General features: G+C 45.6%; 2 protein-coding genes and 1 long non-coding RNA gene across 5 annotated transcripts in view; 1 reads left to right on the forward strand and 2 right to left on the reverse strand.

Annotated features, from left to right (window-relative positions):
- LOC114595446 (uncharacterized) overlaps positions 1 to 24,871 on the reverse strand; it is a 147,288-nt gene that overhangs the window by 45,951 nt on the left and 76,466 nt on the right. The gene's annotated exons all lie outside the window — the stretch shown is intronic.
- On the forward strand, positions 70 to 18,611 carry PRSS23 (serine protease 23). Of its 3 annotated transcripts, none has more exons than XM_028726015.2 (2): positions 70 to 505; positions 16,351 to 18,611. In XM_028726015.2, the coding sequence occupies exons 1-2, from the start codon at positions 498 to 500 to the stop codon at positions 17,480 to 17,482; spliced, it is 1,140 nt and encodes a 379-aa protein (XP_028581848.2). In that variant the 5' UTR covers positions 70 to 497; the 3' UTR covers positions 17,483 to 18,611. The 3 variants fall into 3 exon arrangements, with proteins under 3 accessions (XP_028581848.2, XP_028581849.2, XP_028581851.2); XM_028726016.2 differs by lacking the exon at positions 70 to 505 and adding an exon at positions 540 to 659; XM_028726018.2 differs by lacking the exon at positions 70 to 505 and adding an exon at positions 7,403 to 7,525.
- On the reverse strand, positions 18,327 to 19,184 carry LOC144327462 (uncharacterized). The gene is made up of 2 exons (XR_013392508.1): positions 18,987 to 19,184; positions 18,327 to 18,611 (listed from the first exon to the last, which is right to left on the reverse strand). It is a non-coding gene; the product is annotated as an uncharacterized LOC144327462 (long non-coding RNA).

Below are 24,871 nucleotides of genomic sequence, written 5' to 3' on the forward strand. Positions count from 1 at the left end.
GTGCGCGTCGTGGGGAGGGGCGGCTCCTCGGCTGCAGCCAGAAGGGGGTGGTTTGAGTCGCAGGGCGCCTGCGCCGAAGTACCGGCTTGCCTCCTCCTTGGGTAGGACTTTTTCCCCGCCTGCCCCCCTCGCCGCCAGCCCCATCGCGCCGAGGGGTGAGAGCAGCAGCTGGGCAGGAGGAGGCTCCGCGGTGACACCTGCAGGGAGCTCTCGGCTGCGCTCCTCTCCGGGTGCCAGGTTTTGCAAGAGAGAGAAGAGAGGCAGGGCGGGGAGGACATCTATCTGCAAACCCCGTTTTGTGTGAGGAAGGGGTTGCATTGATTTGGGGGAGAAGGAAGGCAACGTCCGAGCTAACAGGGAAGAAGTCTTCCTCCCCTGCGGCGCCGTGAACCTGGGAGTGATGGGACTTCAGTCTTCATCTGTCTGAGTTGTGTCTTTAAAAAAAACTTTGCTCCCAGGACCCCTGAGAACTCTTAAATCAGCGTCCTGGTACAGCCATGAAGAGGTAAGTTGATCAAGAGTTCTACAGAACTGTAGAGCTCTAAACCAAGGAAGCAGTCCATCTGGGACCCAACTTCCAAGTCGTTTTTAGCCCAGAAGGGACTCTTCTTGGAGGGCATCAGCTGATCTGAGAGATGATCTGGCCACACACCTGATAGGTGATGTTGATTTGAACAATTCAATAAGATAGGGTCCTTTCCTCTTTAGTGGATTATTACAGGCGTTGGGATGGCTACTCTTCCTGGGAGCCATGTGAAATGTTTGGGACTTGGACAAGTCGAAGAGATGAAACAAAAACCCATTGTTTTTTTAAATTTAAACTCTTTGGGGTGGTACCTGTCTCCTTCACCCTTTTCTTGTCTACCTGAGCTTTGATTCCCTATCCCTATTCTGATTCCCTATGATTATCTGTACTTAACGTATTGTGGAGAGGGGCTGTAACTCAAGGGTAGAGCATCTGCCTTGTATACGGAAGCTTCCAAGTTCAACACCTAACCCTAACCCTGGTCTTATCTTATTGGAGAAACCCTGGCTTAAAACTGCTGCCAGTCCGTGTAGACAATACTGAACTAGACAGACCAATGGCCTGACTCTTGTGTTTCCTATATTCCTGCATAACCATACAAAGCACAGATCAAGGGCAAGTGATCTTGATTCTAACTCTTCTTGGGAGATTTGAAAACTTTCTCCTACTTGCTGTTTGTCTAATCTCTTTGGACCCTCCCAAATTCCCACAGACCAGCCGTCTCTTTAAATTGTTTTGCATCCACTGCTGTTGCAACACCACCCTTCGAGGCAGGCTCCGGGGCTTAGCAATTCCCCCCTCGGTCCCTGCATACCGAATTATTGAATTATGGGGTCTATCATGTTCTGTCCTCTCTACTAACACAGAATTATAGAGTTGGAAGGGACCCCAAAGGATCATCTAGTCCAACCCCAAAGGAATCTCAGCTAAAGCATCCATGACCATCCAACCTCTGCTTAAAAGCCTCCGAGGAAGGAGAGTCCACCACGTCCCAAGGATGACTATACCACATGTGCCAGATATCGCTGGACTAGGACTTCTGTCTTCCCTGACCATGGGCTATGCTTCTTGCAGGGGAAGCGTGCAGAAGTTGGATTACACTGCCTGGCGACAGTTATCCAGAGTTTCAGGCAAAAGTATTTTCCAGCCTTATTCGGAGACCCTGGGGATTGAACCTGGAACCTTCTGTATGCTGAGCCCATGTGCTCTGCCGCTAACCCACAGTCTTCCCCCCCCCCCCCCCCATAGTTGTGGTTATCCTCCGGTGGTCTAGTTGTGGTTATTCTGCGGTGAGACCTAAGTGCCTCTTACGTACGGTTGCTAAGTCACATCGTGGATACTCCCCTTGTACTTTTTAATTTGGCAGTGAATTGGGAGTGGAGACAGGAGCTGCAGTCTCTCTCTCTCTCTCTCTCTCTCTCTCTCTCTCTCTCTCTCTCTCCCCTGCCCCCCCAATTCCCCATCCTTTCATCTGTGCAAAATCCCTGTAGCCCTACTTGCTTAGGTAGTCTCATGTAATTCCACAACAGTCCTATAAGGTAGGCTAGAAGAGGAGCTGAGAAAACAAAAGAGGTTTGATAAGGCAGCAGCAAATTAAAACATGCCAACTTTGTGCTGTGGGCACAGTGTAGCCTTCTCCAGGTTATTTTATTTCGACCAGCTTGGCACCTTTTGCAGTGCCTGCTGTAAATGTGGTTTTGGGGTGTTGTGTGTGTGTTTGTTTTGCGAGAAGTACATTTTTCTCCAGTTTAGAGATAAGGTCTGTTAAGAGAAAAATATGCAGGCCACGTGGGGAAGTTTTGCAAGGACTTCTTTCGACATGAGCCACTATAACTCAGCAAAAGAAGACATTTGTGCAAGTGTTCCATGGGATGGTGTCCTTCCTCGACTTGGTGCTTTCCAGATGTTTTGTACGGCAGCCAACATGACTGGGACTGGTGGAAGTTGCCCTCTGGAGGGCATCAGCTTGGGCTGAACAAATGTGCATGCTGTGTTCCTACTGCACAAAGGTGGCATTGGCATCCAACATTCCTTCCAATTCCGCCTGTGCTTTTGACCACCATGGGCATGTGGCTCTCATAAGGTTGCCTGGAGGGGAATGCGTCTCTCTGTAAAAGGTTCCACACCCCTCAGCTTAGAGCCTCTCCCAAGTGTTCCATTTTGGAAAAGGACAAGAGAGGTAAAGAAACAGAAAGCACCGGAGAATTTGTGGTTCCTGTCCCCCTCTGTGTCATTGTCACTTCTGAAGCAGCTCTTAGGCCTGAGATTTCACTGGTGGCTGCTGGGGAAGTAAGTCCTTTGGAGTTCAGATTGCAGATACGGCCACTCTCCTAGAGACCAGGGAGAAGGGGTCTAGCTCAGCTGCCTTTGACAACTGGATTTCTATGTGCAGGGAATTCTATACCCCTCTCTCTTTTGCAGGAATATTCATGTGCAGTCCAGAAGCTAATCTAACACCTCATTTGCCGTTTGTGAGAACAAGACCAAAGGGTCCAACGTGTAAATAAATTTGGGTGGCGATGGGCATGTGTTTATGATGTGTGCCTGTGAAACTGAGCCAGTTTGCCCTTTTAGTATAAACACTAACATTCCCTGGCACGCAGTTATCAGAAAGAAACTCTGTGCGTTTGTGTGGTTTGAGGAATTCCAAGAACACAAGGCAAGTCCACGCATGGACTTCATTTTGCTTGCCCTTGCCTTGGTTTTATTTGGATACTTTCAAAGAGTATTCCATCAAGCTATGCCTTTGGAAAGCAATTAATGTTTAACTTCTTATCTACATGCATGCGAGCACACCCAATCTGAACTGCCCCTGCATTTTCTCAATTCAGCCTGGCTGAAAACAGACGGCAAATAGACCGGCTTTTCTTTGTTCTTGGATTCTGATTGATGATTACAGAAGCAACACTGATTGGAAGCAAATGTCCAGCTATTGTAATCCATGCTTTAATGAGGTAATGAAAGTCATGCCCTAGTTGGACATTACGGTCAATGCATATTTTTGGAAACTCCAGCACAGAATGCCTATGTGCACACACACAGGCTCACGTGAAAACAGCTGATTAATATCATGCTTGCTTTCTTGGGTGACACCCAGGAGATACTCGCTTATTTCCACCAGCTGTAAAAAGTTTCCCTTTGTTGCGAAATAGTTGGGCTTCAGTATCCTGGAACGACTTCCAAAGTCTCTTGGAATTCATATAAATACAGTACAATGGTGGGGAAGGATCTCTCTAGCTTGCACACACAACGTCATGAGATTGCAGCCTCAGCTGCAGAAATCTGCTGTGCGGAAGCCTATAAAAACCCATCCTTTTCCCAGAGTGGCTGGCACCCAGAGTTGGCATGATGTGATCCTGGGCTATTGGCGAGTGTGTCTTGATGAAACAACCACATGAGCCGCATCCCCCTTTTAGCTTACAGTTAGCGAAAGGCTGACATTTCAAGAAAGGAGAGTGAAGTTGCCCTGCAGACCTGACCAGTCCCACCCCTCTCGCCTCTGCATTTTTGGCAAAGTCTGAAAGAGAGCTGACTGCAGTCATAGGGTGCGTGCATTTAAAGGACCCTTAAAGCACATTGCTCCCTCTGAAAGAATCCTGGGAAGGGCAGTTTACCCCACACAGAGCCACCATTTCCAGCACCTTTGTTAAACTACAGTTCCCAGGCTCCTTTGCGCAACGGGGAGTCTTGCATGACCAGGGCTCCCAAGCAAATGTAGAAGCCTGTATGAAAGCTCTTCATTCGTCTCATGCAGTGGTTCCCAACCTTTTCCAGGCCACTGACTCCTTGGTTCCATAAACTTATCCTCGGTGCCCCCTACCCTATAAAAAGCATTATTCAGAATAGTGGTTTGCACTATGAAGGATAATAGCACAATAAAACCATAGAATTATAGAGTCATAGAATAGTAGGACAGAGGTGCCTGGCATGCTCTGGTCCATGGGGTCACGAAGAGTCGGACACGACTAAACGACTAAACAACAACAAGAATAGTAGAGTTGGAAGAGACCACGAGGGTCATCTATCCCAAATCTCTGCAATGTAGGAATCTTTTGCCCAACGTGGGGCTCAAACCCAGAACTCTGAGATTAAGAGCATCTTGCTCTGCCAACTGAGCTGCCCCAGACCCCAATGAACTCTCAATAAAAATTCAATGAATGAAATTTGTTTTGAAATTCAAAACAGTAACAATGAATTGCACATGCACTCAAAATCCAGTTAAAACTATTTAGTTTAATTCATTCAAGAAATGAATCTCGATCCAGTGATACCAGCTTTACTAAGTCTGATGGTCGTTTACTCCTCCAGCAACTGCACTGTTGCCTCTTAGCACCCACCTAGGTAATACCACTGCCCCCCAGAGGGCAATACTGTGCCCCTTGGGAACCACTGATCTAATGCGCAGACATCAGATGGGTGTTGGCAAGGTGCTGGGAGGGACAGGAGAGGTGATCTCCCTGTGCCAGGTAGCAGGAGAGAGATCCCCAATCTCTTTGGGGACACATTTTTGAAAATCTAAGAAAATGTCATAGGCGGCCTAAAGAGCCATTCCAGGCTTGCTTTGTATTGTACATTCGTGATGATTTGTGCTCATGTTTGGGGCAGCTAAGCATGAAGCCTCTTTTTTCTTTTCTTTTCTTTTCTTTTCTTTTCTTTTCTTTTCTTTTCTTTTCTTTTCTTTTCATTTGTTTTCCAATACTTTTATTTTGCTTTAAATAAATACAGAAAAATATAAACAACCAAAATTACAAAAGAAAAATCATTAATAATAATGGAAAAAGCTAAAAAAACTACAAAAAAAGCAAAATACATGGCATAGAACATAAGCCATTATGGGAAAGAAAAAGGAAAAAGGAAAGGGGGGGAGGGGAAAAAAGGGGAAAAGAAAAAGAAAAAGAGAGGAAAATGAGCCAAACCACAAGAAGGTGTGTCTGTTGTATGCTTCCGTCAAGGTCACAACAGATCATTATTCTTTTCAATTCTCTCTATCTGCATTCCATAGCATCCCTCATCTTGGTATCAGGGAACATTTCCCTATGCGGTATCATTCTAAACGTAACCAGGTCTTTAATGATGAACCCTTATTATCCCCTAGATAATTATTTAAACATTCCCGCATGAAGCCTCTTTCGATACTGTTTGCCCCTCCCCGCTTCCCACAGTGAGGGGAGCCACTAAGTTCTCTCCTGCCAGTCCAGCACTCGTTTCACTGTGCTCTGTTGGCTCTCTGCTACTGTTCTGCCACTGGATAATGGTACCCATGTTGGGCAAAAGATTCCTGCATGGCTGGAGGGTTGGATTAGATGAGCCTCGTGGGTCCCTTCCAAAATCCACCATTTTATGAGCCTGCAACTTAAGCATAGGAACATAGGAAGCTGCCACTGGTATATAGCTCCATCCCAGCAAGGAACTCTCCCTGCCGTAACTGGAGATGCTGGGGATTGAATCTGGGGACCTTCTGAATGCCGACAGATGCTCTGAGGCTGCATTAGGACCTTTCCCCAAAAGGAACTTGGGAATGAGAGAACAAATTCCTTTTTAAGTGTGTGTTGGGCGTGTGTGTGTGTGTGTGTGTGTGTGTGTGTGCAGCGTGGGGTTGTAGGCGAGCCAGACCCAGTAATTCTTAAACTAACTTTGCCAGCTGGTAACCCAATCACACAATGATCCTATTACTTTGGCGCGGGGCTGCACTCCGGCCAGCTTGCCAGCGTACCTGCTGGGTCTACTGTATGCGTTGGCAGGTACCCTGGCCCTGGACGCTCTGGCGACCTGGTTCAGATTTTCCAGCATGTCTCCTCTCGTAACCCTCAAATTAGCAGGGATTTGGGAAGAAACAGACTCAAGAAACACAGCATCACCAACAGGCTGTGTCTCAACATACGTAGCTTGTGTGTGTGTGTGTTTGTGTGTGAAAATGTGCTTCTGTAATCCTTAAAGTGCCTTGCTTGTGTTTTTAACAACCTGCACTGCCAAGGAAAGCTGTTCGAATGCTTTGCTAGGAGTGGGAACGGTTGCTGGATTCTCATTCTGTACAGCGATACCTCGGGTTACAGACACTTCAGGTTACAGACTCCGCTAACCCAGAAATAGTACCTCGGGTTCAGAACTTTGCTTCAGGAAGAGAACAGAAATCATGGCGTGGCAGCAGTGGGAGGCCCCATTAGCTAAAGTGGTACCTCAGGTTAAGAACTTTGCTTCAGGATGAGAACACAAATTGCACGGTGGCAGCAGGAGGCCCCATTAGCTAAAGTGGTGCTTCAGGTTAAGAACAGTTTCAGGTTAAGAACGGACCTCCAGAACGAATTAAGTTCTTAACCCGAGATACCACTGTATAATAATTTTTTTAAAGACGCTCTTTGCTCTGCCTTCCCGCCTCCTCCCCCTGTACTGCCCCCCCCCCCCCCCCCGTTAATCATTCTGGCTCCTTGCCCTGTGGAAAAAACTATCTTCATTGCAAAATGTAATGGAGACTATTCTTCTCGCAGTTTCCCCCCTCCTCTCCCCCCCTCAAAACTGTACATTGCAGGAACAAATTCTAATTAGCAGGACTGAAGAAACACCTCCTAAATAGTGACCTTCATTAAAAAAACAAACCAAAACAAACCATAGGCATTTAGAAAGGATGTCCTTACTGCAAAGGTGATTCATGCCGTAGAGAGAGTGAGTTTGTAGGTATGGAAAAAAAGAGGCCATGCGCTTTCCATGCCATATTCCTGAGAGGTGAAAAAGGCTGCTTGTATCTCATCCAGATGTAAGTCAAGTATTCCATGTGGTCAAAGAACACCCAAATTGCCTGCCACAAGAAATAAAGTAAATTATCCAACTGAAGTCTCCCGTGAGCAGGAGAAACAGCTTTCCAAATACAGGAGGCCTTCTCCCTCCAGCTCTGTGGGATGGGAAGGCTGCCCTACTGTATCTGCTAGAAGCAAGACCCAGTTAACTCAACAGAATCGGCTTCTCTCAGCAGGCATGTTTAGGTTTGCACAGTAATTGCTACAGGTAGGATATCGGTGCATGTTTCAATTTGTTTTTTATTGGTTGCTGGTTTTAATTTTTTTTCAATGTAGCTGTTGATGGTCATTTTATTGGGCTTTCTCTAAGCAGATGTGTTAAGGTTTGCACAATAATTGCTGTACCTGGAAAGGTAGAATGTTGGTGTGTGTTTCTTTTTATAAAATTTATTTATTTGGTTTTTCAGATTAAAATTTTACAGTCACATATCCAACATACAACATAAAAATAAGATTCCAAGGAATCTCTTGGGATTCCCTCCTCCCCTTTGCGGGTCCTATTGTTAATCGTTTCCTCTTGCATCTTTTATGATAATCTAAATCTTTTACCTCTCCATTATGTCCAAAATTCACCGTTCAACTACAAGTGATATTCCAATCCTACTAAAGATTTTAACTGTTTACAATTAAGATAAGTTATAAATTTCCTCCATTCCTTATTAAAATTTTGGTCTTCCTGATTTCTGATTCTTCTGGTTATTTTAGCCATCAACTTGATCTGCCATTCTTCTCTGTTAGGGACTTTTTACCTTTTTTCCATCTCTGTGTGTTTCAGTTTGTTTTTAGTTGGTTGCTGATTTTAAGTTTTTTAAAAAATAAATAAATAGGTAACTGCTTTTAGTTGTGAGTTTATTGGTTTTTCCCTTTGTCACTTTGAGGGTTGGTTTTTCAATCAAGCGGTGTATAACTATTATGAAACAAAATAAATAATAGTTTTTGTGAGCTTAACTCCACTGATGGAGGTGAGGGGTGAGTTTAAGTTCCCACAGGTACCTCTTACTATTTATTCTAAACCTTTTCAGTTGCAAGGGTGAAGAGTGCCACCAATAACTTTTTTGGGAGGGTGAGAGCTATCAGTAATTTGGGGGAAGCTGCTTTTGTGTAAGTGCTTTACTGCGCCTCTTCGCAATGGCAGGTGTGGGGATCCCCAACTCTACAGAAATCAGGATTGCGGTTACATGCGTACAAACACACCCTTTTATAGGAGAAGCAGCTTCCAGGGTCAGCTTCACTGCCTAGCATCCCCTGCTGGCCAGGTACTGCAACTGCAGGCATCTCTGAACAGGAAGAGGAAATGGTTCGGCAGGAAACAGGAAGCAAACCCACTCCAGTAGCCATCGCAGTGGTATAGATGGCAAGTGGCAGGGAATGGGAACTACCCCCGAGTCCACTGCTGTGAGAATAAGAGGTCTCCGTAATCTGGCATCATTTTCTGTGAAGAGAGCAGATGTTAGAGTTTTCCAGAAGGCTACTGGCTTTTTTGTAATTAACGTGGCTGCCTGGGCTTTCCTACCGTTCCAGTACATCTGTGCCTTAATGACTTGACCCGAAGTTGATGGTCGTTGACCTCTCAATTGACCAAAGTATTTTTTGACCCATCAAATGCCACCTCTGATCCAGACTTCAGTAACACTAATGTGCTAGAACCTATGGCGGGAAGGCGGGTGGGATGGAGACGTGGCCATTAGACACCCTGCATAGGCTGTCTGCCTTTCTCTAAGCTTGCCCTCATGCTCAGGTGTGTAATTATGACAAAAGACAGGCAACTTCCAGCTTTAAAAGCAGGAGAGAAGGAAACCTCCTGTATTTTGGAGCCCATGGCCATAGCTAAGGGGGGGGGGAGCCAGCTGGGGTCTCAGTATAGCTGTCAACTTTTCCCTTTTCTTGCAAGGAATCCTATTCGGAATAAGGAATTTCCCTTAAGAAAAGGGAAATGTTGACAGCTATGAGTCTCAGCCCTGGGTGAAGCCTCTAGAGGGGCACCACTGAGGTTCCCAACTTGCCAGGGGTTTCCTCCAACCGCAGCCCTTCCTTGGGCTCCAGGGTCTAAAAGTGTCCCTGATCTAGAAGAAGCAGGAAAACCAGGAAAACGATCATACCCCCTCCCCGTCTGTTTATGGTATCAGAACATCACCTCCGGTCCTTTTTGGAAACAGAAGCACTTTGGAGTATTGCTTGCTTATGTGTTCTCTCTCTCTCTCTCTCTCTCTCTCTGTGTGTGTGTGTGTGTGTTTGGATCTAAATGACAACATACATGTTTACACCATGTGGATATATAAAGAGGGCACTGCTACATACAATCTGCTACAAACACTGGGTCCTCTTTATACTGAAAATAAAATACCTGCAATGAAAGAAATGTGATGCTGACATGCGGAGCACTTTGTATTTATCCCTTCCTGTAATTTGGAATGAAAATGTAGCCAATCCACTTAAAATTCCTTAATTGCAATGGTTCAGCAGCCAGCAATTTTTAAAGGAAACTTGTGGAGTATTTATTCTTTTATTTTATTCTTTAGAACATGGGTAGGCAAACTAAGGCTCGGGGGCCGGATCCGGCCCAATCGCCTTCTAAATCTGGCCCACGGACGGTCTGGGAATCAGGCTGTTTTTACATGAGAAGAATGTGTGCTTTTATTTAAAATGCATCTCTGGGTTATTTGTGGGGCACAGGAATTTGTTCTCTCCCCCCCCCCCATATAGTCTGGCCCCCCATAAGGTCTGAGGGACAGTGGACTGGCCCCCTGCTGAAAATGTTTGCTGACCTCTGCTTTAGAGCCTTAAACTGCAAGTCTTTAGTGCTCAGAAGTCTCACTGAATGCAATGGAGCTTACTCCCAGGTAACTGTAAAGATGCTGCAGTCTTATACTGCAATCTTAAGCATTTTTACTCAGAAGTAAGTCCCACTGAGTTCAATAGGGTTTACTCTCTGGTATGTGCCTGATCATTAACGCAGTTTCCGTTGTTGTTATATCATATAGTCATAATACTTCTTAAAAAGGTAAAGGGACCCCTGACCATTAGATCCAGCCGTGACCAACTCTGGGGTTGTGGCGCTCATCTCGCTTTATTGGCCGAGGGAGCCAGCGTACAGCTTCCGGGTCATGTGGCCAGCATGACTAAGCCACTTCTGGTGAACCAGAGCAGCACACGGAAATGCCGTTTACCTTCCCGCTGGAGCGGTACCTATTTATCTACTTGCACTTTGACGTGCTTTCGAACTGCTAGGTTGGCAGGAGCAGGGACCAAGCAACGGGAGCTCACCCCATCGTGGGGATTCGAACTGCTGACCTTCTGATTGGCAAGTCCTAGGCTCTGTGGTTTAACCCACAGTGCCACCCGCGTCCATAATACTTCTTAGAATTCCTCAAATGATCTATTACTCTCTGATGAGATCTACTTAAGGTTGAATGAAAGCTGGATACACACACAGACAATTTTACTCTTTGGAGAGACTTATCTCTTCTCCAGCCTCTTTCAAACCCCTTTTTAGGCCCTTTATGAACAATTGTTTTGACGTGTGTGTGTGTGTGTGTGTGTGTGTACATGCAAACACACTTGAGGTGTGTGTGACAAACTAGGTCTTTGCCCCAGGTGACAGAAACCCTGGCTTCGGCCCTGTGAAGCCTACTAAACATAAGCTCACCAAAAAGTGATGGAGGAGGTGAAGACAGCAATGTTGCCTTGCTGTTGGTGGCTCTTAGCTATGATAGCTGTGCTTGGCCCCCATAGCTGGAAGAAGCAAGGCTTTTGAATGCCAGCTGCTGGAAACCACAGGAGATTGAAGTGCTCTTGTGCTCAATCCTGCTTGCGGGTTTTCTGAGAGCATCCAGTTGGTAACTGTGAGAACAGGATGCTGCTCCCCCTCCAGGCTATTCTAATGGCCTTGCTGGATTCCACAGGACTCATTCAGTCAAAGGACTGTTTCTGACCCTTTTCCAAGGAATAAAATCAGGAGCGGTGGTTTGTTTTAAGTAAGAGTTTACCCAGTGCAATTTTAGGTTATTTTTTAGTGATCAAGATTTAATATATATTTTTAACTGCTGCTATATCTGAATTGTCTCTGTTATACCCAATTGCAATTCATTGTATTGCTGTTGTGTTTTATGATTTTCCTGATATTGTAAGTGAGCCGGAACAGGTCTGTGGCCATAATACAGTGGTACCTCTGGTTACGTACTTAATTCGTTATGGAGGTCCGTTCTTAACCTGAAACTCTTCTTAACCTGAAGCACCACTTTAGCTAATGGGGCCTCCCGCTGCTGCCGTGCCACCGCTGCGCGATTTCTGTTCTCATCCTGAAGCAAAGTTCTTAACCCGAGGTACTATTTCTGGGTTAGCGGAGTCTGTAACCTGAAGCGTATGTAACCCAAGGTACCACTGTAATAAAATTCATTTACCCAGTGCGTGCTTCAAAAAGAAAGAGAGATGGAACTTAATCATTAAGTAGCATGAGGTAATGGTACCAATAGAGAAATATGAAAAAGATGAGGAAATGAATTATTATTATTATTATTATTATTATTATTACATGCATATCCCATCTTCCAAAGAAGCCCAATGTGGAATATATGGGTCGTCGTCCCCCCATGCCATCCTCTCAACAATTCTGTGGGGTAGAAAAGGTTGAGGGAAAGTGACTGACCCAAGGTCATCCAGTGAGCTTCTTGGCTGTAGTGGGAATTCAAACCCTGATCTCCCAGGTCCTAGTCCAGCCCTCTCACCGCTGCACCACATCGGCTCTAACACGGCATTATCTTTCCATTTCTCCTGCTGTTGCCCCACTGTTCACCCCCAGCACCTGGAATGCAAAGACTCCCTGTCCCTGAACATCAAAGCTCCATGGATGTAGCAAATAGCCGTTGATAAAGCAGTCCTCCACGAATCTGTCTGTCCCATTTTAAACACCCCATCCAAGTCAACATAGATAGGTGGGCTGTAAATTCCACATTCCAAATTCCATTATGGGACACCCAAAGAAGTGTGTTTCTCTGCCTGTCCTTAACTTATAGCAACTCGGTTTGTTGGAAGCCACCCAGAGTGGCTGGGGAAACCCAGCCAGATGGGCGGGGTATAAATAATAAATTGTTGTTGTTGTTGTTGTTGTTGTTATCATCATCATCATCATCATCATCATCAGGGAACCCTTATTGCTACGCGAGGAGGAGGAGACTGTCCAACTTGCCCATACTTTTTATGCAAGATGATGCTCCTTTATACACCTTCAATATACAGTATTCCTCTTTTTGGTTTCCCTAAACCCCAAAATCACCATTCATCTCTCTCTGCAATAAGGCGTGTAGAGAAAAATATGCCAGATGTACCAGCTGATACAGAGCGTTCCCTAGTCAGTTCCCTTGATGCTGTCATGTTTTCCAGCGACAGTGACATCTTCTGGACATGACAGTGCCTAGAGGCAAAAAAACGGGAAGCTGGATATTCTTCGTTCCTCTCCCTTTCTTTTAATTCAGCCAAGCTAGCTAAGCCAACAGGCGAGGGAGATTTGCAGCAAACTTAGCAAGCCAGGCAAAACAACAGTATTAGAGCACATGAAAACACACACATGCAAACCACTCCCATCGGTAGGCACAGTTCTTGAAGCACATTTTCTTGCAAATTTCCGTTGTTTTTGATTTGATGGAGCAGCTGATGGAGAAAAGCAGGTACAGCTGTAATAGGCTCACCTAGTGATCTGCCCCGAATGACTGCTGTATAGTCAGTTGGATGCAATGCACCACGGGCATGCTTTGAGTGTTGCTTCTGTTTTTTGAAAGAGAGCTCCTTCCATGCCATCCTGCCACCTGGATCAGGGAAAAGAAGCACATGAACACACCAGCTGTTGCCTCCTGAAGTTTTGCTATTCATTAAAAAAAATACCAGTGCAGCATACAAGAATTTTATCTAAAGCCATACAGTACCAAAGCACGTAGAAAGGTAAAATTAGAAATGCCTAACTGTTATGGAAAGATGTGTTAATTGCCTGCATAAGCCTGATGTTTTCAGCAGGCGTTTAAAAGTTGGCACAGAAGGCGCCCGCTTAATCTCTGCTGGCAGAGCCATTCCGCAAGAGGAGGCTGGTGGCGCTTAGGGCTCGGTTCCTTGTGGCTGTCAAACTAGCCTTGCCAACTCGGGAAACAACCGACGACCTAGAAACCAGGATATCGGGGTTCAGGCAGTCTCTGAGGTACCCTGGACTTAAGTTGTCCAGGGCTTTGTAAATTCCTTCACGGACCTTGAACTTGGCTCAATAGTAGATAGGCAGCCAGTGCAGATGTTTTAACAATGGCGTCACATGTTCTTCGCCATATGCCCCCATCATCAATCTGGCTGCTGTCCTCTGCACCAGCTGGAGCATCTAAACCAGCCCTTGAGATATCTGAAGATGTCCATCGTACCTCCTCTCAGTCTCCTCTTTTGCAGGCTAAGCATATCCAGCTCCTTCAACCGTTCCTCAAAAGGCTTAGGGGTTTCCAGGCCACTGATCATTTTGGTTGCCCTCCTCTGTACTTTCCGACTTGTCGACATCCTTCTTAAATTGTGGTGCCCAGAACTGGACATAGTATTCCAGATGTGGTCTGACCAAGGCAGAATAAAGTGGTAGTATTACTACCGTTGATCTGGACACTAGACTTCTGTTGATGGAGTCTAGAAGAACATTAGCTTTTTTGCTGCTGCATCACACTGTTGATTCATGTTAACCCCTAGATCCTTTTCACATGTACTACTGACAAGCCAGGTGTCCCCCATCTTATATTTTTGCATCCTGTTTCTAAGTGCAGAACCTTACATTTGTCCCTATTGAAATTCATTCTGTTAGCTTGGGCCCAAGGTCTTTTTTTAACCCTGATTCTGTCTTCTGTGCCATTAGCTACGCCTCCCATCCAACCAGGTTGTTACATGGATCAAATAATTTGTGTGGATTTGTGCTGTGCAGCATGCAAAACAGATAGATATTCCGCCAGGGCTCAAATAATAACACTTACTTAGTGACCTCATCTCTTGACTTTAGTTAGTCATCATCTCTTGGTCCAGGCTACCTCACAGGGTTGTTTTGAGGAATAATTGGAGGCGAATCCTGAGCTCCTTGCAGCAGCAGCAGCAGGAGGAGGAAATAAATGTGGTACAGAAAACAAACCAGAGAAGCGGGCATGCACCCACTCGGTCTCCATCTGGAGAAGCTTTGAGGACTGGCAGTAGCAGAGGTGTGGCCTAACTCTGGCCAGGTACAGCAGGTAACCTGAATATCCACAGACTGAAGGCAGCGTGGGGTGGAATTGTGGGTTGCAGCACAGAGGGCTGCTTTGTGAATGCTAGGAGGGACCATTCCTCCCTCGCACAGCTGCGGACACCTTCTCTAAGAGCCGGTTGTATTCTGTTCCTTTGAGGCATTTCAAGAATGATGCTAAGCTGCTCTGGCCATTATTGGTTTAACCCCAGCCGGGTTTAAATATGCATAAGCCGCATCTAATAGCTGTGATTTGTTTGAGTAATCCCTTATCGGGAATGGGCAGGCCTTCCCTCCTCCTCTCTCGCAAGGGAGCACTTGGGCTCCTGCAGAGATTCAGCTGCCTAGCTAATTTTCAAATAAGCCAAAGTCCTGCATATTTCCTCGGCACAGTTGTGGTACCTGCGGCTCTTCACCTCACTTAATCTGCCTGTCATCTACAAATACACCCTACGATGTGGTTTTTATCATCCGAGCCGAGGAAGAACGCTCCCCTGGGTTTCCTGGGGGATTTAATTTAACATGGAAAACGGTGGCTGCTATTAGTCTACAATTCTCACCCACACACACTATCCAATTTAGCTGCACCAGTAGACCCACTCTGTTTCCAATGCAAATCTGAAAGGCTACACTATTTAATTGGACTTCTTCACCGCTTGCGACTGTGAAGGAAAGGAGCCCCTAGACCTCAAGAGCAGAATAAACAAGATCATGTATCTCTCGTCTCAGGTCTGTTTGTTTCAGCTGTGGGATGCTTCTTGCTAACAAGTTAGAACCAGTGTGGAATTGTGGGCTGCAGAAGAGCCGTAGCTCAGTTGCAGAACATCTGCTTTGCATGCAGAAGGTCGCAGGTTCCATCCCTGCCATCTCCAGTTCTGTCAATACTTACTGGCAACAGCTCTCCAGGCAGGGTTGACCTCTTCAGCCCTATCTGGAGATGGTGGGGATTTCAGTTATGAACTCCTTTGGGCTAGTCACTGGGAATGGAGTTTCATAGAATCGGGCCCACAATCCTGCTGGAAATGAGTGGAGCATCAGAGCCATGCGGGACCACAAAACAGTGACTCCCCTGAAGACCCCAGTGATCAGGCAGGGATTAGGTGAGCCTTGAGGTATCCACCCAAATCGTTAAGGGCCTAGTAAATTAATTACAAGAACCATGGATCTGGCCTGGTAGTATCTGGACAGGCAGTGTAGACTTTGGAACACTGGAGTTATGCGTTGGAGGTAGTTTGTTCCACTCAGGAGTCTCGCCCCGGCGTTTTGCACCAGCTGGAGTCTCCACATGAGGCCCAAGAGTAGCTCCATCTCAATAACCATCTTGCAGTAACCAAGTCTTGAGGTTACCAATGCATGGATCTCAGTGGTTGAGGGAGCTGGGTGTGTTTCCCAGGAAAAGGGGAGACTAAGGGGAGATATGATAATCACCTTCAAATATCTCAAGGGCTGTTACGTGGAAGAGGGAACCAGCTTGATTTCTCCTGCTCTGGAGGGTAGGACTCAAACCAATGGCTTCAAGTTACAAGAAAGGAGATTCCGACTTTCTGACAGTGAGAGCTATTCGACAGCAGAATGATCTCCCTTAGGAGATGGTGGACTCTCATTCTCTGGAGGTTTTTAAGCAGAGATTGGATGGCCATCTGTCTTGGATGTTTAGTTGAGAATCCTGCATTGCAAGGGGTTGGATTTAGATGACCCAAAGGGTCCCTTCCACCTCTGCAGTTCTATGATCTACTTTGATGTTCTGTAATAAATCGCAATATGATATATAAATGATAAATAAATAACATCTTCCTTCCTTTTCACAGTTCAGGGTTCACCATGGCCAGCCTACCATGCCTTCTCTTACTCCTGTGGACCATCAACGGTGTTCTACCTTCCAGTTCTCATTGGAGGCCCACCTGGCCATCCTACAGAGTCCCCGTCATTCTGCCACAATCAACCACTTATTTGGACAAACCACAGTTTGATGCCGAAGCGAAGCTGGAAGTGGTCTCGCCTTGCAGCCCGTCTTGCCACAAGAGTTCCCCGCTACCTACTTACGAGGAGGTGAAGGATTACTTGTCCTACGAAACTTTGTACTCCAATGGCTCCCGAACCGAGACGGAAGTCGGCATCTACGTTCTGACCGGCGGGAGCGCCGGGACGCAGAGCAGATCTCGGGCCAAGAGGCAGATCTACGGATACGACACGAGGTTCAGCATTTTCGGCAAGGACTTCTTGCTCAACTACCCCTTTTCCACTTCTGTGAAGTTGTCCACGGGCTGCACCGGGACTTTGGTGGCCGAGAAGCATGTCCTCACGGCCGCCCACTGCATCCACGATGGCAAAAGCTACGTCAAAGGGGCCAGGAAACTGCGTGTGGGGTTTCTGCGGCCGAAGCTGAAAGATGGCAGCAAGGGGGCGAACATCAGTAGCTCCCCGGAGCCGGAAAGGATGAAATTCCAGTGGATCCGAGTGAAACGGACTCACGTCCCCAAAGGGTGGATCAAAGGGAATGCCAACGACATTGGCATGGATTACGACTATGCCCTCTTGGAGCTCAAGAAACCCCACAAACGGAAGTTCATGAAGATTGGCGTGAGCCCGGCCGCAAAGCAACTGCCTGGCGGGAGAATCCACTTCTCGGGCTACGACAACGACCGGCCAGGGAACCTGGTCTACCGCTTCTGCGACGTCAAAGACGAAACGTACGACCTCTTGTACCAGCAGTGTGACGCCCAGCCGGGCGCCAGCGGCTCGGGAGTTTACGTACGGATGTGGAAGAGGCAGAGCCGCAAGTGGGAGCGCAAGATCATTGGGATATTTTCCGGGCACCAGTGGGTGGACACAAACGGCTCCCCGCAGGATTTCAATGTGGCCGTTCGCATCACTCCCCTCAAATACGCGCAGATTTGCTACTGGATTACAGGCAACTATCAGCACTGCAGGGACGGCTAAAGACAGTGGGCATCCTTTTTTTTAAAAAAAGAAAGAAAATAAATGGCCTCGGTTGCTGAATCGGGGGCAGGGTGGGGTGGGGGGGGGAGGGGAAGCGAAACTCTTCTATATTGCCGGTGCTATGGGGCGCAGTTCTGTTTTTCTTTTTTATAAATACCTGGATGCAGGAATCAATAGGGAAGTCTGTCTTGTTTGTAAAGGTGCTTTGGGTTACATACTATGCGCAGCCAGGCTGGCCTTAGATACTGGGGCATCCTGGGGTGCACACCTGGCCCTGCCCTTCTCCCACAACTCCCCTTCCTGGTGCCCATGTCATGGCAAAACACCCTCCCCTTTTGCCTGTCTTCTAACTTAGGGCTTCTCAGCACTGGGAGGCTCTGCAACTTGTGCGCTTTGCAAACTGTTCCTCCTGGGGCTCCTGGCTCTCAAGTCAAGTCAGAGAACACAGCGTTGATAGGGGCTGAACCAGAGATGGTGGCCAATTTAAAGTTGAAGTGAGACAGGGGTAGGCGTGCGTGTGGCTGTGGGCTTTGTTTTTTGTTGCACTGCCGTGGCTGCTTTCTGCAGGCAAGCAAGAGAAGAAAAACTCTCAGCTTTGATGCTCCCGTGTAGATAGACGATACGCTTTGCATCAGTCAAGTTCTCCCTAAAAAAGGCTTTTTGTCTGAAATGTATTTAGTGTTGGTAGCTCTGATTTCTATTTCTGGAAGCTATTATATTCAGAGCGGGGGATATTGTGAGTCTTTGGGAGCACAGAACAGCTTCAGAATTTACCGTAAATTCCTAAGAATCTCAGGGTATTTTGGAAGCTAGTCCACCCCTGCAACACACCCACCATATTCGGCCATATTCTCCACTAACTTGTTCTGCTTTGCAAATCCAAAGGTGGATTTGCACAGTGTTGGTTCGGCTAGCCCACAAAGCCACCTCCCACTTAGCTGGAGCAGGGCTGTGCACAGCGCTGATTGGCTACTCCTTTGTGTCAATCGCAAAACCACCTCTCCCTTCTTGGAGCTGTGCTGTACACAGTTCTGATTGGTTGGCCCTCACTGTTCATGAAGCCACTCCCTCCCTCTCTCATTGTTTTCACCCTAGGGTTGCAAAATTGTGCAAATATATATATTGCAACCTTTAAAAAGGGACGCGGGTGGCGCTGTGGGTTAAAGCCTCAGCGCCTAGGACTTGCCGATCGAAAGGTCGGCGGTTCGAATCCCCGCGGTGGGGTGCGCTCCCGTTGCTCGGTCCCAGCGCCTGCCAACCTAGCAGTTCGAAAGCACCCCCGGGTGCAAGTAGATAAATAGGGACCGCTTACTAGCGGGAAGGTAAACGGCGTTCCGTGTGCTGCGCTGGCTCGCCAGATGCAGCTTGTCACGCTGGCCACGTGACCCGGAAGTGTCTGCGGACAGCACTGGCCCCCGGCCTATAGAGTGAGATGGGCGCACAACCCTAGAGTCTGTCAAGACTGGCCCGTATGGGCAGGGGTACCTTTACCTTTACCTTTAACCTTTAAAAAAATGCAAGGGACATTCACAGCCCTACCTGGAGTTGAGGATGGGGGGCTGAACAGCATGAACAACAGATACACTACCACTGAGCCCTGTCTCTGCGGGTGGCGCTGTGGTCTAAACCACTGAGCCTCTTGGGCTTTCTGATCGGAAGGTCGGCGGTTCAAATCCCCGCGACGGGATGAGCTCCCGTTGCTCTGTCCTAGCTCCTGCCAACCTAGCAGTTCAAAAGCACACCAGTGCAAGTAGATAAATAGGTACCACTGCAGTGGGAAGGTAAATGGCATTTCCGTGCACTCTGGCACTTGTCACAGTCCTTTGTGCACCAGAAGTGGTTTAGTCCTGCTGGCCACATGACCCAGAAAACTGTCTGTGGACAAATGCCGGCTCCCTCGGCCTGAAAGTGAGATGAGCGCCGCAACCCTATAGTTGCCTTTGACTGGACTTAACCGTCCAGGGGTCCTTTACCTTTACCTTTACCCAGAGAACAGCTGAAGGAGAGGAGAGGCACCTCCTAATAGCATCAAATTTCAACTGCCCTGAGTCTGTTCAAGCTAGGAGCAAAGTTCCCTTCTAGCTAGAGGGACTGGCAAGGCTAAGTGGGCTTTGCAGCAGAAGCAGCTTCTTTCTTTCTTTCTTTCTTTCTTTCTTTCTTTCTTTCTTTCTTTCTTTCTTTCTTTCTTTCTTTCTTTCTTTCTTTCTTGTGCTGGGTAGCCCATGCCAATGCGGAGTTCAGAAGTAAATTTACTGAGTGCTGCTTGCTGAGTGGGATCTGTTACCTTTATTTATGCCTCGTCTTTCTTTTTTCTCCTGTGGTTTTAGCTTTCCTCTTGTTTCCCCCCAAATTCTCCAGCGATTCTCAGCAACCAGAGAGCAGGCAAGTTTTAGTGAGGTCCCCCTCCCACTTTTTTTTCTTTTAACTGCACTGCTACCCCTTAGCATAATGGATGCAAACTGAGAAGGGCATTCGAGCCTTCGCGCACCAAGATTGCCAAACACAATCTCTCCAGGGTTCAGCTGTTTTTCCAGAGCACAGTGCAGTCTCGGAAGCCGGGCTGGTGCCTCGCAATTAGGGACAGGAGAAGATGTCCATTTCAGTTTTTCGCAATCTCTCGTTTTCCCCATCTTGAGTTCTGTTCTCCGCATTTCTGCATCATTTTGCAATTTTCTTTTAACAGAATTCCTGTGAAAAATTGCTAGCATTTTAATGCAAACTTCCACTGTGCACATTTTTGTAAGTTGGAGTTCTTGTTATTAAATATACCAAGAAAAAAGCACACCAAGAACTCAGGCCAATGTTAAGTTTCAATAGTGGGAGTTTCTGATCCATAATTGACTTCTGCTCTAAAGACCTCCACGTCGAATCTGACTATGGGCTAACATGAACTTATCTCTACTCATAAACTCTTATCTCTAATTCTGTAACGAATTTCTGTGTTATACATATCTTGATGAGTTTGTAATCTCTGTTAGAGTTTGTAATCTCTGTTTGAGTTTGTAATCCTTGTCAGAATGCATACTTTCGAATAGATTAGTTTTTGTTACTATTGACTATTGATTTGCGAGTAGGGACCACTCCCAATAGTGAAACTTACATTGGCCTGAGTTCTTCCTGTGCACATTTTTGTATGCAGTCTTCCCTATCAATCACATTTTTTGCAATGCAATTTCCATTAATATAATGCATTTTCATGCCAATAAGTGCATTTAAATGCATATGCATTTTTGTGCATGTCTCCTGGCCGGAGAACCACACTTGCAAGATCCTTCAAAATGTGAATTTCGAAGGGCGGCTGTGTTTTGGTTCGCCTCTTGATGCTGAAAATGCAAATTAGGTAAGTTCACATTTAAATGCAAACCGAATTGAGATTCTCCTCCATGCCATCTGGAACATAAAGGACTGAGCTGCTGTGGACTCACCAGCCTCAGTGCCCTCTTCAGGCACGAAGGAGAACTGCAGCAAGCATCACTGACCCCTGCAGTTGGCAGGCAAGACTCTGGGTTGGTCTGTGTCAAAACGAGAGAAAAGCTCTGAAACTGTTGGTTGTTCCAAGGTAGCATCTCATCAACTTGTGATTCATTGCATCTTCAGCATTGTGCATGGCGGGTGGCCTTTTCCCCGGGCCTTTACACACAGACAGTTGCTCAAACAGATTCTCCCCATTTAAGCAGCTCAGTTCAGACATTGTCCTCAAACCATAGTTAGCAGGAGCATATTTCGCTTCATTTCCCATCTGCTCAGTATTCCCATTTATGTGGTGCAGCAGCCTCCAAGGTGCAGGGATGGTTATAACAATGGTATGTCGGCGCAGTTATCACATCTAGCGATGTTTGGTGCAAACCATGGTTTCGCAAACACCCCTGCAGTACATAAGAGTGGATTTGCACAGAGCTGTGATGAAAAAGTGAGACCGTGGTCAATGTTAGTCCCTCCCACTTGGTTTTTTTTAAAAATAAATTTTTATTAATTTTCCAAACACAAAATAAAAACAAACAATACACAGAACAAAAACAAACAAACATATAAACATGTATAATTTCATAATCTTATTTTCATACACCTTACTTCCACCTCCCACTTGGTTTAAAAAACATATCGGCAAATATAACAAAAGGAATGAAAGCGGAAACCAGCAGACATTAAGAATATTTAATCATTTTTTTAAAAAAAGAATTATTAAGGTTTATAGAGAAAAATACCAAACTTAATATATTTCCCTTTTTTAAAAAAACAAACAAACTTTTATTTGGATAGAAACACAAAAAGGGGGGAGAGAGAAATAAAGAAAAAGAAAAGACATAACAAGAGTAGGAAAGAGGTTAAAAGAGAAAGATAGAAAAATCCAGAAAATAAAGTACTTCTAATTCCTCACCTGTCCACTATAAAAAAAGCCTATCAAATGAGACCCATCCCTTTTGTTTATCAAATTTATTTATTGCTTCACAACAAATAGGGTGTCTCAAAGTGATATACAAGTAAAGTAAAATACAAAAGTATATAATAATACCGTTTGGTAGGAGAGGGTCTCATGTAGATACCATCTCACCAGGAGGTCTGTTCCATCTGTGTCTGAATCAGGCCATTAGTGTGGCAGCACCTGTGCTCTGAAACTCTTATTACATGTTAAGACAGGCATCTTCTCTACTGTCTTTTCTGGCACCTGTTGAAGACCTTCCATTTCCAAGTCTTTTAAGCACAGATCAGTATCCCAGTCCGCATCTGGATTGGACTTGAAAAACGTTCTTAGGTATGGTTTTTATCATTAAATCAGTTGGGGATAGTTCAGGCCTTGTATGTGACAAAGAGAGACATTCAACCAAACGGACAAAGGAAAAACTCCCTCAGAAAGACACAGCCAATCAGAGCACATGCTACCTCAGTGAGGATCATGTTGCTGTGATTGGTTGCTAAGGAAAACCTACACAAACACACTTGGTTAGCTGATTTACTGTTAAAGAATTAACTCTTTAACCACACACAGAATGATCTCTGCTGTTCTGCCAAGCCATTCATTAATTAAACTATAGTTAGCACCAGGCAAGCATCTCCAGAAATATCAATCCTTTAACCTTGCATCAGACCTCCCTGCAAATGTCCACTTTGCAGATGTTCAGCAGAGACTGAGGTCTGCTGATGAATGTTTACAAACCAGAGCAATCAAACTGAGCAGCACATTATCATCGGGGTAAAGCCTTTCAACAGGAAGCCTGCTAGCACATTTGCAAAGCTAAGCAGGGTCCAGTGTGGTTTCAAATTGGATGGGGGACCGTGTGTTGAGATTCCTGCATTGCAGGGGGGTTGGACTAGATGAGCCTCGGAGTCCCTTCCAACTCTACAATTCTATGATTCTACAAATTAGAATGTGTCAGGTGAGAAACCCCCCCCCCCCCGTGTATGTATCTCCTTTTATTTTCACTCCACCCAACTGTTGTCAAGGGTGTTAATGGTGCTTAATTATTTTCAGTTATTGTGGTCCCTCTTTGGAATGCCAAAATTGCTTCTCGACACGTTCACATACCAGGTGTAGCTTTCGCACATAATGCTAGGATTCTTTTTCTCTGGCACAGACAGTCACGGATGTTTTAAAACAAAATCTGGCAGTGAGATGGTGGGGGGGGGGGGAGAAGAGAACCTTTTTGCATTTGGCAAAACCTCATCCACCTCCTTTCTCTGTAGACACCTGACTTCTGCGACTGTTGTAATGCCAGTTCTTTTGATGAATGTATCGCAGAAAACCAAGAGGAAACGGAAAGAGACGGAGGATTTTGTACCTATTTATATGTTATCTGCCAGAAATGAAAAGCGCTCATTGTAATTACACTTCATTTGTAAGGATGTTCAAATACAGCACAGTTTTTATCGACCTCTGCAGGAATAATATGCGTGTTCATTTTCTTGTCATTTTTTTAAAAAAATGCTTGCAGAAAACTGGATGTTGCTTTGCATGCTTCCTAGCCACATGAGATTGTGGTGGGTGCAGCTCCAGAGCATAGCTGTCAACTTTCCCCTTTTCTTGAGAGGAATCCTATTCGGAATAAGGGAATTTCCCTTAAAAAAAGGGAAACGTTGACAGCTGTGCTCCAGAGAATGGCAAGCCTGAGCTTCAAAACCATTGCATGGTCCACCACCCTAACCAGTGCTACTATATTTTGTAAAACACTTTTGAAAACAACAATAAAGTGGTGTATAAATTTTAATAAATAAAATAGAAATAACATTGCCGCTTTGAGCAGAGAATCCAAGGAAATCAGCTGCAGTTTAAGACAATTCCTTGCTTCCAGGCTGCCCTGTGCAAAAGGACCTGTCCTCACCCAAATCCTGATACCAGCAGTATTGCATCTTTTCCACCCAGGAGTACAACATCCCAGAAACAGCTCTTTTCTACAGGAAAAATGAATACTCAGAATAAACATGAATACTCCCTGAAGCAAGGACTGGGAAAGGGATTATTGTTTTTCTTTTCATTTCTACAACTCATATTTTTAAGGGGATTGGAATCTCAAAGTGGTTTGCAACCTATATTAAAATATCAAAGGAAGCAATTCCAGAAGAAAGTCAGACATATATATTCAAAGAAACGTAATTCACAGGAAACCATTATTATTATTATTATTATTATTATTATTATTATTATTATTATTATTTAAAAAATGTACTTAGTTACATTTGTATACAGCCCTATACCCATAGGTCTCAGGGTGGTTCACAACACAAAGTTACAGCATACAAAGCACAGAATACATAATGAAAATAATGGAAACATAAAGGCAGTAAAACGTGGCTTTTGACTCAGCGAGCTAACTCCTTCTCCAAAGCAAATTAAACACCACACAGGAGGTCAAATGCAGAATGCACATTTAATGCAGCAAAGGTAACAATTTTTTTATCTTAAACATTTCAAACGAAAGCATACCCAAAGGAAGTCAAATATGAAATGCGCATTTAAAGCAGCATAATTATCAAGAGCATAAAATAGTATCATAAAAACACAGAACATCTCTTCTGCCGTTGCTGCCAATGGTGGTTCATGGCGGACGGCGGAAGCTCAAGCTCGATGACCTGGGTCTGCACTAAGAGGCCTGCAACACAGTCTCTGGCCTCTTCCTCAGTCTCAGCTTTTGTAGCTGGAGTCAGTCCGGCAAAATAATCTCTGGCCTTTTCCTCAGTCTCAGCTTTTGTAGCTGGAGTCAGTCCGGGCCCTGTCCTCCCAGATCAGGTGGGGAAAAGCCGGCAAGGCAGGGAGTGGGCCTATCAGGACTCACAGCCAAGATAGGGATCATTACCCTCTTTCTCTAGTTGTCAGTTGCTCTCTCCCTATGGAAGACTCTACATGTTCTGTGAAACAATGAGGACACATCCACACAATACAAAATACATTTACTG

This window comes from Podarcis muralis, chromosome 4, assembly GCF_964188315.1.
Source record: "Podarcis muralis chromosome 4, rPodMur119.hap1.1, whole genome shotgun sequence".
Lineage (NCBI taxonomy): Eukaryota > Metazoa > Chordata > Lepidosauria > Squamata > Lacertidae > Podarcis > Podarcis muralis.